The 15,929-nt window shown below is 37.3% G+C and overlaps 1 protein-coding gene across 3 annotated transcripts in view; it reads left to right on the forward strand.

Moving 5' to 3' along the window:
• The window catches only part of Edil3 (EGF like and discoidin domains 3), a 441,307-nt gene that overhangs the window by 105,728 nt on the left and 319,650 nt on the right, over positions 1–15,929 (forward strand). The window contains exon 2 of one of the 3 annotated variants that reach the window (XM_076927108.1): positions 15,388–15,516. The exons of the other annotated variants lie outside the window; for them this stretch is intronic. Within the exon in view, the coding sequence (XP_076783223.1) occupies positions 15,388–15,516 (129 nt within the window). The remainder of the gene's footprint in view (positions 1–15,387; positions 15,517–15,929) is intronic. 3 annotated transcript variants of the gene reach the window in all.

The following is a 15,929-nucleotide window of genomic DNA, read 5'->3' on the forward strand; positions in this document are numbered from 1 at the left end:
GAAACTGGAGCTCTAGAAGGCAAGGAAGAAGGTGAAGGCAAATGTCGGAGAGACTGCGAAAAATGTATATACACACAGCTCCCTATTTCTCAAGCAACACTGCCTGCACATGGACTCCTGGGTAAATTATGCAACTTTAAAGTTGTCAGTTTTTCCAGAGGTAAATCCAATCCTGTTAATGATATCAGCAGTTTCTCACAGGGATTAATAGGGCATGCGGACCATGTCATCACAGTAAGTATGAAATAGTTAAACATTTGTCATGCAACTAACACAGAAACTACTAACTACTATTGCTATAAACTAATAGAATGCTCTAACAGATAGTTTATATAACAGTAGAATCATTTAAGGACACATAACAAATGATGGGAAAAGAGTCCTCAAATTTAAAAAAGAGCAAAGGGGTGTGTAAGAGGGTTTGGAGGGAGAAAAAAAGAAGAGATGAGTGATATAATTATATTATAATCACAAAATAGAAAAAATAATTTTTTAAAAACAATCTAAGTTTGCATACAGTAGAAGAAACTAATTTTTAAATGTATAAAACAAAGTGGGATACAAAAAATGTTACAGAGGAAATGCTAAATGTATTGTGTCTAAAACATATGCATATATAAATATTAAATAAAATATTCATATAAAAACCAAAAATCATGAAGTCGAGAAAGAAAAAAGAAAACATTTTGTAAAGGGTCTGTCACAGCTAAAGCCAAAGGATTCCTGTGAAAAAGAGTCAGGGGAAGTTATGCACAATTGCTCTGTGATTATAAGACATTGACTCCACAGCACTGGTAATATGCCCAGACAATACTGTCATGGCTCCAGCTGCTTGTGTAGCAGAGGACGGCCTTTTCAGGATGGGCATCAATGGGCAGAGAGGCCCTTGGTCCTGTGAAAGTTGGGTGCCCCAGTGTAGGGGAATGCCAGGGTGGTGAGGTGGGACTGGGTGGGTAGGTAGGGGAGCACCCTCATAGAAGCAGAGGGAGGGGAATCGTATATGGGGTTTGTGAAGGGGAAACCAGGAAAGGGGATAACCTGAAATGTAAATAAATAAAATATCTAATTTAAAAGATAAAAGAAAAAAAAAAGAAATCTAAACAGAATTAAACAGAACCACCCAAAGCGTTTTGAAATTTAAAGTCCTATACCTCAGATTTTGTTAACTTGAACTCACCAGTCCTTTGTTTGAGAGTTGCTAACAATGTTACTTCATTGGCAGTTCTGCCACTGAGAAAATAAAGAGGCAAATGAGGACAGAGCCTCACCAGCTGCAGAGGAAACAAACAAACAAACAAACAAACAGTGATAACTAGTTAGGAATCTTGTGATGCTATCTGCCCTGTGAAGAACATTCCCTCTGGTCACTTCAGGTTCAGAGCTTTTTGACATCATAGAAACGAGGAGAAAGAGAAGCTGAAATTAGGAACAGAAAATCTTGATATGGAAACCACAGTGATGAGGGCAGTCATGGGCTCTTGCATGCATCCAGTCTCTGTCCATTTCTGTGCCTGATAGCTTGCTTTCAGCAAATCACCTTGCTATTTGGAAGGCCAGAAGAGTAACAAACTCCCACTTCTTCAGACTTTCTTAGATCTACTTATGGTAAAAGCACTAATATTCTAAATGCAGTTCCATTAATACATCAGGTATTCCTGAAAAAAAAAGGGCTCTTCGCTTTCCTCTTTACAAGCAGGTTGTTTCCTATAAAGATGCAAATTGGGGTGTTAGCAGCAATAACCTGACCATGTTTCACCAAAAGAGATGGGCAGTACTGAGCAGATTCTGCCTTCTGCTGAGTTAATTGCTCAAGTGTCTTTCTGTTTAGAAGCTCCCTTGTATTAGAAAGCAAGCTGTTCACTTAGGATTTAAATCAGAATAAGAGACCCCATGCTTGTTAGAAGCTGTAGCAAGACCATTTGTACTGTTATCAGTAGGCATATCAACAGAAAGGGTTCTGCAGAGGAAATTAATTTTCCTGTTTCCTGGAATGAATGATGGTGGCTGGAGAGAATGAACCATGAGATTTGAGCACAGAGCAGACCAGAGTTGACCCATCTATTTTATAAAGTGTGTTCACCTAAAAATACTGTTTAAAGATAAATGCAAACTCATTCCTTATTTACAAAATTTAAGATCTGTATATGAATTTTAATGATCATATTTGTTTTTATTATGACTACATGCCTCTTGGCATGCAATTATAGGAAATTTTTGGATTTGTAGTGTATTCATTTTTCTGATTGGCAGGTAGATGAGTGCTTACTCTCAGGTCAGCTGTGGCATCTTACAGTGTTATGCAACAAGAGACTGTCATTTTAAATATCATAGCAATAAGTGGTTGGAGATGCATTTGAAACACTTACAAGATACCCCTTCAGCTTTGATCTGATGTAATTGATATTAAGTCATCCTGATGCTGCCTTATAATTACGAATTTTGAAATAAGATTCTAAATAAAACAAGATAACAGTGTTCAATGCCTTTGAGGGTAATTTTCCTGTCTAATACTATTTCTGCCTGAAAAATAAAGTTAATAGAGCAAATCCTGGAGGACAGAACAGAATGTCCTGTTCCTCCTTTTGATTTACTATGCTCAATAATTGATTAGGCTAACTGGGAGGGGTAAGGCTTTTTTCCCTTAGAGATTATTCTTACATTGTGGCTAGGCAGATTTGCAGTTAGGCAATGCTGAATTCCTGATCTAATGTGTAAATAAGAAGGAGCAGTATGACAAGCAATGGACGTGACCCTGGGTTTTATGTTTCAGAGTTCTTGTTTTCACAAATCAGCGTGGGTTTGTGTGGATGAGGGGATCGATGAGCTGGGCACAGACTTCATGATGGGCTGCATTCTTTATATACCTCAGCCACAGTCTAGCAACCTAACGTCTGAAGAGTCCTCTCCAGTCAACTGAAGAACTGCAGCATTTATTGAGAGGAAAGACTCAGTGGGCTGTGATGCTTCCCTAATTGTTAGGTTTGTAATTTAAAAGTAGACTATAAAACAGTGTATCTGATATTTTGTCTTTCGGTAAAGCGAAGGTCTGAGCATCATCCTAAGCTCCATGAGTCTAGCCTCACCTATGTGGTGAAGGCTCAAGCCTGGCCCTGGCTATCTGTGGTGTATGTACCCTCCAGCTGATCACCTCCATCCACATTGGCAGCAGGTTCATGCTGGTATCAGTTCTTGGCTCTCATTTCAGGAGAAATTCTTACCCCCTTCCCCCCCACCCCCCGCCAGCTCAACTTTCCCCTGTTTTTCTAGGAAATTGTTCTCTAATCGCCACAGGTAAATGTTAACTTCTTTTTCCATACTTACATTTTTAGCAGCCAACCTCATGAAAACACCAGATGGGAAGTCTTTCAATTTATGTCACAGCATCTACAAACATATGGACATCCAGCCCAAACTTCTCTTTACATTGTCTCACTCTTCAAGTAAAACAGCCCTTGCATGTGCTCTGAAAACCTTTTTCTCGTCACTTCCTACTCCTCTGATTTTTTCTTTGCTATTATTATCTGTAACCTCGTTTCTGCCTAAAGGTGTCTCTTGTCAGCACCAAAGTACTACCAGGTTCCTACAACGTAGAATCAATTCCAACTCTCACCAACTTCTCTATTATTTGAGTAGCTTTTATTAAAGACATTTTAATGTCAATAATTTTTGTTCAAACTTATGCCATGAATGCTGTCATTTGAGATTTACCAATGATCATTTTTCAAAGAAGCCAACAGACATATAATACAAAAGGGCCATAGCATTGTGAAGTATGAAGTGGAGGCTGGCCCACCTGGTCTTCTATCAATCACAATATCATGCTACATACACTGTGCAGCAATGCATTTGTGAAACACCTGGGAGAAAAATGAAGACTCTTATTTCAGGGCTGAGCATGGCAACAACTCATACCTCCTTTGTGCCTGAAAGGCTTGAGGTTGAGGATTGCAAATTGAAGCACACCAATTTGTGTGCTCTCGAGTGCTAGAGTTACAAGTCTTTGCGAATGCAGACAAACACTCCCATTTTACTCATCAAGGTGGCACCAGTTCCTTGAATCTCTCTTTATCTAGGTCATTGAGAGCCAGCAAAATCTCTTAAGTCAAGTCAGTAGTTCTGGACCTAATCTGAGCTGTGTGTCATTGTCAGCCACATGGTTTCTAGCTGGAGGCCATTGGCTTTTCTAAGGCTTCCCAGTTTCTCTGTCTAAGTTCAGCCTATCTAGCTCAGATAACCATCCTTTGTCTTATTTATACATACTTTTGAACCATGAGGACACATAATTTCTATCCCAGGCCTCCAAATATATAACTTTTATTGGCACAAGCTGTTGACACAATAACTGTCAGTTGAATAACAACATAGTTAGAAATAAAAAAAATACTTTGTTACTTTATTGTCAAATAAAAGAGTATCTGTTGCTGTTAGAATCACATCTTTGTTTACAAATACAATAATGCTAATTAAATTATAGGTACTCTATAATCACTGTATAGCTTGTGTTGTATTTATAATTTGGTTTATACCATACTGAAAAAAATTTATTCCCTGGCTTATAGGGCATTAACAAAGAAAGCAAAAAAAAAAAAAAAAAAAAAAAAGCATAGAAGTGAAGTATCTTCTCCCATTACCCTGACTAATCTCTGGTTTTTTGGCCTCTTTATCTCTTCTTCCTTTTTATTCTTTTCTGTTACTTTTTGCCTTTCTTTTGTCTTCTTTAATGTACCGAAGCACTTGTATAAGCTTTGAAAGTGTTGAGACTTAGATCCCATTTCTAGTATTACTGACTTAATTGAAGTGGGCACCGTGAATTTGAGGAGTTCCCCTGTGTTTCCAATGCACAGCAAAGTTTGAGAACCATTGGGTTAGATCATCTTTAATGTTCCATTCAGTTCCAAAAATTTTAGCTTCTGTTATTTTAGGAGACTCTCTAGAGTGCTTTAAAACACAAAATGTATCAAGGATTCTCTTTGTTGGCGTCTGAAACATATTTCTACCTCATTATACAGGAAGCATTGACTGAAACTTCATGAAATCAGATACAATTTTAAATAGTTAACAAACAACAGTTATTGATTTTCTTCTAGATACTGTCAGTCCTCTAGGCTATTAGTATTTGAAAACAATTTGAAGAAGAAAAAGTACCCTAATATAACAGGAAAACCTTTGGATTGATTTGAGCATGGTGCTTTAGATTAGCATCAGTGTAGGTTTAAGTGAATCTGTGTCTAATGTTTCCTTTGGTCAGATATTTGATAGAAAATTCCAAGGTTTCCTGTTCAATTTTGAATTCCTGACTAATTTTGAACAATGATGTCACTGAGGTACAGAATTGGGTGGCTTTTCATGATAAGGGTGTTAAATGTTTGTCAGTGGAATGCCACTTCCTATTATTTCTGCATATCCTAAGGATTTCTTTCTATTTTAAATATTTTTTTCTTCCATTTTAATTACTCATGGTATACAATATTATCAATTTTTTTAAATTACATGTTTGTTTTGTCTGTATATGTATCTTGCGTACTGACATGCATATGTGCACATTTGCATGTATTGTGTTGGGCAGGTGGGGGTCAAAGAACAACTAGGTTGGTGCTCTCCTGCCACTATGAAGGTTCCGGAGCTTGCTGACAGGTATTTCTGGTCGAACTATCTCGAAGAGCCTATAAATTATTTTTAAATTAGCAAAGCATAGAGTCAGATCCCACTATTTTAAGGCATTCTTTTGTATTGATTCTTGGAGAATTTCGCACAATATGTTTTGATTAAATTTACTCTCTCCCCCAATTCCTCCCAGATTCCCTGTTCCCTACCTACTGAAATATGTTTTCTTTCTTTTTCTTCTCTTCTTCTTTTGTCAACTACAAAGTTCAGTGAGTACTGCCCATTTATTCTTGGATGAGTAGATTTTCCCTGTTCTGTGGTCAGCTTAACATGGGATACCAGTTTTTCTTAATTTAATTTAATTTTTTACTTATTTGCTTTATATCCCAGTCACTTCACCTCTTCCAGTCACCTCCACCTCTCCACTGAGTGGGCCGAGTTCCCGTGGGTATCCTCCCATCCTAACACATCAAGTCTCTGCAGGGTTGGCATTTCTTCTCTCACTGAGGCCAGACTAGGCAGCCCAGCTCAAAGAAAATATCCCATTGACAGAAAATAGCTTCTGGTATAGCTCCAGCTCCAGTCCTTCCGGGCCCACATGAAGGCCAAGCTGCACATCAGCTACATATGTGTCAGGAGGCCTACATCCAACCTGTCTATGTTCTTTGGTTGGTGGTTCAGACTTTGAGAGGCCCAAGGGTCCAGAGATACACTCTTAAAGGAAATTGGTATTTCCTTTCCTTGCAGCTACCAAATGATACAGCTAGGGGTGCATCTTCCTGCCAACATCCCCTGTTCACAGTGAGGTTTTGTCTAGAATGAGCTTCTGTGGGGCAGTAGCTTGCACGCGTGGGTGTGGGTTCTGTTGGGCTGAGTAGTGGATCCCATGTGTTTGTCCCCAGATGGCTGGAACAGTGGCTCAGGGAACAGAACCGTGGGAATTTGACTGAGTTTACTCCACGCGGGCAGACACTGGGCTATGAGAAGCCACTGAGCTCCGCCTGGTGTGGAGAGGTCTCAGCCTGAGACCCCGTGGGGGCAGAGCTCTTGGGTCTGTGGTCTCCTGGACGAGGTGACTAGATGGAGACCAGCAGGTCTCTGTCCTTGGGCTCCCAGGTGCCGCAGGGTGGAGACTCTTGGACGAGGCGACTTGCTTGGCTGGGTCATGTCTGGCTTTGTTAGCTGGCTTGAGTTGGTGGCCTCCATGGCTAGAGAGGTCCTCAGCAGGAGATTAGGCAGCAGCGGGCGGCTCATTTGTTGAAGACCTTCTCTACAGTTCTCCACAGAGGGCCCCAAAGACAAGTGGTATTCCATGGTTTTAAAAGGTTTATTGTCATGGCGGAAAGTGGATGAAGCTGTACCCCATGTTCTCAGGGCAGGCCTGAGGTTAAATATCTTTTGCAAGGAGGAGGGTCTGGGAAGGAATGCTTAATTGGCTATTCCCTCTGGCCTTTAGGTAACTCATGAATGTGGAGATGTCTTAAGGCTCTGCTGCCTGTAGTCACGCCCTCTATCTGTACTACCTATGTTACATGACTTGGGAAGGGCTGTGGATAAGTGAAAGGAACCAGGGCCCAGGAGCAAGGCTGAACTCCTACCATCTCTTTAGGGTATCTGGGGGTTTGAGACCTGTGCTTGACCAGGTACCCAGCTGCCTCTCACAGCCCACGGCCCCACAAACTACCTGAGGTCCTATGGATACTTTAACAACTGCTGAGGATTGATAAGTGTAACTGTCCTATGGTCTCCAAATAACCATCTACCAACTCTGACTCCTGAACAATTTCTCCTCCTTTCTGCGATTGACTTTAAGCATTGGGAGGAGGAGTTATGATATGAATAGCTCATTGAGGTCTGAGAATCCTGTGGTGGCTTATTCTTTGCACCATGACAGGTTGTGGGTCTTGTGTTAATCACCATCTACTTCAAATAATAACTTCTATGATGAAGTTCAAGGGACACATTTATAATTGTAAGCCAATTTAATACTATGTCCATTTACCAGAACAAGAGGAGTGGGTTCTCTCCTAGGGTTTATGATCTGTTGTGCCATGATTTCTTGACCAGATAAGAGGTTCATATTGTAGAATGGTATTTAAACTCAATCAGAAAGTCATTGGTTACTCTCATGACATTCCTGTCAGAGTTAGGCATATCTTAACAGTTCAGTAATTTTAGATTACAAGGTTCATATCTAAATAAAAGAGGTTATGGTTTTTCCACCAATAACAAACAAAATTTTCAAGACCTATAAAAACTCAAAAATAGATAAAGTTTCCAAGTGAGTGCTTGCATAATGTCTCAATTTTTATGTAATGTAAGTATGTGGTATCTTAAGTTATAACATCTTACCCATAGGTTTTGGAAAGTCACAAATAGCATTGTCAATAGTTTGTAAGACTTGGGGATCTCACTGTCCCAGAACTCCATTAAAGACAATCTATTTATAAAATTGAAATTTCTAATTTTGGCTCCTAGTATTTAGCAGAGTCATCCCAGTATGGGGTAACTATATTTTAACACACACACACACACACACACACACACACACACATATATACATATATATACATATATATATACATATATATATATACATATATATACATATATATATGTGTGTGTGTGTGTGTATATGCACACACATATGCATATGTGTGTATTCTATAGTAATATGCAAGGTTCCATATGAGTTTTTAAATGGCCTTAGTATATATATATTCTCCTCGTTTAAGAGGCAATTCATAGCTTTGTAAAAATCTTTTGAAATACACAGTGACCTGTCATAATCTTTAGTATGACAGAGGTTTTAAAATGCAATCGTATGCATTTAACTCATTAGAATATATAATACAAATGCTTTCTCAAAGGGTAACAACTTAAAACCGCTCTTGTCAATTTAAAAATAGACATATATTGTTCTATGATTTCATAGAAAATATATCAAGAGAGTGTTAACATTTTCTGTAAGGTTTGCCAGTTCAAGTATGCAAATCCTTGTGAGCTTTATCTCATTTTAACTAGAGTTATTGCTCACTTGCATACTAAATTTGCCTAGTTATTCTATGTACTTAATTTATAGTTGTTTCAAAATTCTGATTTGTGCAATTGAAAGCAAAGATTTTGCTTTCTTTCAGTTCCTTAATGAAGTAGCATTATGGCTGCCATGTTCAATGGGAGAGCAGTAAATTGAAGATGGCACAGGCCCACATTGTTGTGGTTGTGGAATGTCAATTCAAGCACTCCCTGTGTTTTGCTTTCCCACAATTAAATATGAGTTGTAACATCCTGAACAATTACCATGCAGAGACACTGAAGGGATTAAGTAATAAGTCATGTTCATGAAGTAAGATTCTTGGTAATATACAAGTTTCTTATTTTTAGTTTTATGTCAGTGTACAAGTGTGTTTGTCAAGATGGAGAAAGCCTAGAAATATCATTGAGGCCATAGACTAGTGTTTTCTATCACATCTAGTAGAAAAGATAAAACAAGGACTCCATTATTCTTCTATATAAATTCCTAATGTATTTATACTATTCTGCAAATATGAAAAGACATCAGTATCACTATGTAAATACATAATAAAGTAATATAAATAAATAAATTCATGACAACATCACATGTAAATAAGGATATAATTTTTTAGATATTTAAGATATATAAACCCAAAGCACTATATTTTATTGTCCTATATATGGAGAATATTAATGTAGTCTTTCAAATTATATATGTTTCTATGAAAATTGTTGTGATAACAATATTAAATGGATATTGACTCCTGTGTAGTGTATAAACTGATATTTTTTTTAAAATATGAAACCATTGGAGAGCTTAGATGCCAATGAAATAAACTAGCAATCTTGTGTGACAGCTTCCACCATATTACCATAATATAATATTCTTCTTTATATGAATTAGAAGTATCACATTTGTATATACCAATATCCAAGAGAATGGAATTAAAATGTACTACATTTTTGGGTCTTTGTTGACTTGTCATTACTGATTTGTTTGCACTATTCTATACACTAAGAGATAATAATTAAGGAACCTGAAAATGTTACTCCAAAGGTTCAAGGATCATGATACAGAATACGATATTAAATGCATCACCTTAAGGATGAATGACAAACAACAGTTATGGTCAGTGGGAAAAATAAAGCTACAGCTGAGGCCAACTATTATAGAGCTTTCAGAACTCTAGAGTGGGTGGAAAATGCAGGCAAATAGTAAGTTAAATATTGCTTGCAAAGATTTTCTACCCCATAGGAAAAATAATTACTTCTTTCTATTGCCAAAAGGCAAACCAGCACCAGCTTAATTTGCCTGAGTCTGCCATAAACTGCAGATGGAACTATAAAACAGAATAAAATTAAACACATCTGTCCTAATTTAAAGCATGTGAGACATGCTAGCCAAGAAACATCAAGGTGTCACACTGCATAGGCTGTAACATGCAGACCCACAGCAGAGGACTTGCTGATGGTGGAATAACAGGTTGTATAATCTGTATTGTATTGTTTTTCATTATTGAGCCTGCCTTCTTTTGCTAATTGCCATTATAATTTTAAGATTTATAAAGTAGGGGATGAATTAATAGATGACAATCATTTATATGAACTCCAAGGACTTATTAGGCATTAAGTAGGATTTTTATCCTCTTCAAGTATGTTATTTTCTAATATTAATTTGAATTTCAGAGAATAAGAAGTTTTGACAGATACGTCAACTAGACATGAAATTTATCTAGGACATTGAATACTCTTTAAAAAATGTCAATTCACACCTACACCATTCACTTGATAACAGCTACATACAGAAAATAGCAGGATAAGGTGTTGGCTTTGATGAACATGATAGCAAAGCAAGGTATTTTTGAAAAGAAATGCTATTGTGCCCATGGGGATATTATTTCCAATCTAATTTCATAGAACAACATGCTTTTACATTACTGTGAGCTTATATCCTCCTATGAAGAACTTGTGCGATGGTCCCCTTGGATTCTGTCTGAACTGCATAAAACCAATTACTATTCATAGTGAAATCTCCAGTTCCTAGTTGTCCCTGCATGAGAGGGATTCTGCCAGAGTGGCTTTTGCTCTTGAATTTCCTACTGTATTACAGAAAACATTGTTTTGCCTGCATTAGCGGCTATTCTTAGTTATTCCTGGTTATTCCTACCTCTGTCCACTTTGTCCTAAATCTCTATGCATCTCTATGTACCTCTTTGTGCAGGTGTAAGACATGCACTGCAAGAGGAAGGCTTTCTTTCTTCACTTTTAGTTTTTCATCAGCCCATCCTTTCTAGGCACTACATTTTTTATTGATCATTTTATTCATCTAAATTTCAAATCCTCCTTTTCTGTTACCTCTGCACAAACCCCCATTCCATCCTCCCTCTCCCTGCTCTCTTTTGCCTCTATGAGTGTGCTCCACCACCCACTCATCCACTCCTGGCTCACCCCTCTAGCTTCCTCTTAAACTAGGCATCAAGCCTCCACAGGACCAAGGGCCTCCCCTCCCATTGATGTCAGATAAGGCCATCCTCTGCTACATATGTATCTGGAGCCATGGATCCTTCCATGTGTACTCTTTGGTTGCTGGTTTAGTCTCTGGGAGCTATGGATGGTCCAGTTAGTTGATATTATTCTTTCTATGGGGTTATAATCCCCTTCAGCTCCTTCATTGGGAGCTGAAGTCCTTCCCCTAGCTCTTCGTTGGGTTCCCCGGGCTCAGTCCGATGGTTGGCTGTGGGTATCTGTATCTGTATTGATCAGGTGCTGATAGAATCTCTCAGGGAACAGCCAAACCAGGCTTCTGTCAGCAAGAGTTTCTTGACATCAGCAATAGTGTTGGGGTATTACATTTCTATGTTTGTAATTTTAACAAAATGATTACTTAGTGTGTAGTCATTATTTTTTAGCAAACATTTTTTATCATCTTTTTCTTCTCCTGGTTTTAGACATTGAGTACAGGACCTTCAGCCTATCAGAAACATACTCTACCACAGAAACATGTCTTAGCTAGCTAAACTTGTTACTGTTAACTTCCTTTTAGTATTTAAGTCTTGGTCAACACAGCTACAACAAGAATGCTATTATAATTGAGTAAGGCAAAAACAGATTCATATCTATATTAGCTCCTACTTCTTTTCTTTCATTCATCCGTTCTTCCTTCCTTACTCTTTCTTCTTTTCTTCCTTTCTTGCTTCCTTTCTTCTTTCTTTCTCTTTCTTTCTTTCTTTCTTTCTTCCTTCCTTCCTTCCTTCCTTCCTTCCTTCCTTCCTTCCTTTCCTTCTTCCTTTCTTTTTTGTGGTTGTTTATTGTTGTCTATGCTTTGTGCAAAGACAGAATTTCATGTTCAGCTCAGATTACCCACTCACATTAATACTGGGGGACTTTGGATAACTTCAGGCAAACTCTGAAACATTAGATTTCATTTACTACAAGTGTCACATTTATACTGGAGATTACCTACTACTTCTTATATTTTTTTCAAAAGAATCTTCCTTTGTCTGCTATATTTACTTATGAGCTGAAAGATCTTTCATCTTCCACAACCTGTTCTATCTCTGCCCTTACATACTCACTGACATTTAATAATTCATATAGAAAGGAAAGCCCTTAAGTTCAATACCTGCTTTATTATCAGACATATTTATTTGAGATATTCTGAAAATTCCTCATATGCAATACTTCCTTAAAACCAAATGTGTTACAATTTCTTCTAAAATTAACTACTTGGTCATACTGTTATAAACTCTAAAAACCAACTGAAATTTTGTGCAAAACAAAAGACCTCTCTTTTGTTACAATGCCATTTTGACTTATTGCATGTTAAAGTACTTTTTATATCATTTCTACCCCTTTAAATGATGTTGTACAAATATCAATGTTGTGAATAAGATACAAAATAGAGAAAAACTTAACAATATGTTTTCATTTTAGGTTTGAGAATGCAGCTCAGTGATAAAGCACTTGTCTGACATGTTGCAGGTCCATAGGCTCAAGTTAGACCATCCAAAAATAAGAGAAAGTGTGCAAGTGTACATAAAACTTAAATCAAAATATCAAATTTACAAAAATGCTAATATAGTACAGGTAAACTTTGGTAAATATGGGTCTGTATATGTGTAAACATCAGTCTAGTTGTTATTCCATCAGATTGTATTCATTAAATACATGAAATTTTATGTCACCTAAAAAGTTTTAAAAACTTTAGTTTATTAGGAATTAGTAGGCATGTGCTGGCAAATTTCATGTTAAGTTGACACAATCTAGAGAGAGTCTCAATCGAAAAAATGCCTCTGTAGGACAAGGCTGTATTCAAGCTCTGGGGCATTTTCTTAATTACAAAGTGATGTGGAAGGGTCCAGCCCATTGTGGATGATGCCATCTCTGTGCTGGCGGTTATAGTTCTATAAGAAAACAGGCTGAGCAGGTCACAAAGAGCAAGCCATTTTGCAGCATCTCTTCAGAGCTTCTGCATCAGCTTCTGTCTTCATGTTTCTGTCATGTTTGAGTTCCTGTCATATGTCCTTATGATCACTGAATTTCTCCAATGATGAAAAGTGATATGGAAGAGTAAGCCAAAGAAATCCTTTCCTCTCCAAGTTGGTCACTAAGTTTCATCACAGCAATTGTAACTCTGAGAAAGTTAAGTCATCATCAAAAAAGAACAAATATTTAACAAGAGAATTAACAACACTAAATAACACTGAGTTTCTATGCATGTGACAAGAAGTAAGCAGATCTTTCTCATTTTAACCACAGAACCATTATATTACTGGCACACATATATGATAAAATATATAGCATATTTAATATTATCTGGAAAAGGCAGTATAGATGCCAAGGAAGGTTTCATTGCATGTGATGTCCATGTGAGTATTGCTGCATATGTGTCATAATAGTCACATAATAGTCATTTGTTAAGAGGATATCCTCTCATATGTCCCCTCACCCTCAACCTCGTTGAGGCAAAATTCCTTCTTAGTGACACCCATGTGCACAGTGTGATTGCTGTCCCTTGTGCTTCTGGAGACTTGTCTGGATCTCCTCCAATGTGAAATGAGAAGCACTGGCATTACTGATACGTCTAGGACAGCTTTGACATGGATGCTGTTATTCAAACGTAGTTTCACACTTGCCAGAACTCCATCCACAGTGCCAACTCCCAGACTCCAAGAATGGTTTCTTAAGAAAAACTCAAAAATTACTGAAAAAGCAAAGGAGCAAGAACTGCCACCTGTATGTAGTTCTGATTCTATCTGTTCACCAACATCAGTACTTACTTACGTTGTGTGCTCTATACTATGTGCTATGAAAGAAGATCAATGTGTGTGCTGCATTGGGTCTCAGCTGCTAGAAAGAAGCATGTCAGAGGGAGATTTTCTTGAGTTTAAGTGAATATGTAATTGTAAGCCTCTAGAATATACCTCATGCTCTGACTCTCTCCCAGATACTGCTTTCTATCAATACAAATAAGAAGATATAAATATCTTCAGTTTGTCTTGACCCTATGGACATGTACTGCCTTTGGAAGTCACACTCCTTTTTTGGGATAGTGCTGGAAATATATGGAATTAGGATGAACACTTAAAAAATGTTTTGGTGACTGTTCACACTAAGTACTCTGGAATGAGTAGATGTCAGTGTTGTTCATCTTTTCTGTGAAGCTGTCTTCATACCAGAGGCATGTTCTTTCATACACATTGTTGTTAGTGATGCAAGGAAATAGGATAAAATAGTAGTCTACATGATGCTAATGTTGATGGTGAGTTTTTATCCTCTCTCTTTATTTAGTCCTCACTCCTTTCCTTCCCCATTCTGTTTAGACTTGAAGGCAGCATTTTAACTGATAAAGCTCCCAGAAGCACTGGGATTATTGATGAAGTCTAGGACATGATCCAATGAATCTAACTCAACTTCTCTTTCTATAATAAGTCATGCTCCTCCACTTAGGAGTTTACGTAAAAGCTATTATTGCTTTCACATCAAATCAACATTGCTACCTTGGATATGTCAGCCTGCTCAGATACAATTCTCAGGATTTTGATTACTTTGATTTTCTAAGAGGGCCTTTCATGTCTCTTTCTTTGACATGTCTCTTTCTTGTAGTACCTTGTCATGTGCAGATATTGAGGCAACTGACATTTAACAGTCTCTCTGGAAACCTCATTACTTCTACCCAAAATGTTATCGCATACAGTTTCTATCTTACAAGTAACTACAAGTGACAGCTTCACCAATTGCCAATCTCTGTTCAACATTGATGGCCACTTTTCAAGCCTCTTATATACATTTTTACAGTGCAAAATTTGATCTGTTGTGCAACAGCAAAGACAAAGCCACAGTATGTACCGCCTTTGCTTTGGGACAACTTACTTGGTACAGTTTCTCTCTGGATCGTCGATGTATCTCTCAGTTCAAGAAATACATTGGCCAGAATGCATCAAGTTGATTTAGTTGGAAAAGAACAATAGAAATCTGATATATTTTTAGTCTTTTGTTACCTACAAGTCTATTAACATCCTGCTGCTAATGTGAGTACACATATCAATTCCAGATTCTAGGAATCGGGAAATATATCCCAGGATATTAGAGAGAGAGTATCCAAATTTTACAATGAGAAACATGTAGCTGTAAAGAAAACATTTATTGAACTAAGTAAAGAAACCCAGCTACCCCCGATTTTCAGGAGTCAGCCTGAAAACCAAGTGAACTAGTATTTCAATCCTAAGACAGATGTAAAAAAAGCCAAACTCTGACTCTGTTTCTCAGGTGACATTTGCAGCCCCAATCCCTGTGAAAATGGTGGCATCTGTCTGTCAGGATTGGCTGATGATTCCTTTTCCTGTGAGTGTCCAGATGGCTTCACAGATGCAAACTGCTCTAGTGTTGTGGAGGTTGGTAAGTGCAAGATTTAAGCATTTCCATAGATATCATGTTAGCTTTTGTGAATGGTTTTCAGATGTGACTCTTGTGTGATAAAGATATTTTTAAGATTCTATTGAACATGCTTGGCTGTATTACTATCAATTTTATAGTTTATAGTTTGTCTTTTAAATATATTTTTATTGGTGACATTCTTAAATGTATCATAGTTTCTAGTTTAGTTATTGACACTATAATTGACAGAAATAATTGAATACAATGAATTCCCTATGCCTCTGATGTAAATGAAAATTATTTTTATGCAAATAAAGGAGATAATTCTAATGTTGATTTAGGTAAAATCATTACTGTAAATTTAATAGGCCTTTTAAATGAATTGATAATATGTATTAGTATTTCACAAATCTAAATTATTTGTTTTCTATGAG

The sequence above is a fragment of the Arvicanthis niloticus genome, chromosome 29 (assembly GCF_011762505.2).
Source record: "Arvicanthis niloticus isolate mArvNil1 chromosome 29, mArvNil1.pat.X, whole genome shotgun sequence".
In the NCBI taxonomy this organism is placed as follows: Eukaryota; Metazoa; Chordata; class Mammalia; order Rodentia; family Muridae; genus Arvicanthis; species Arvicanthis niloticus.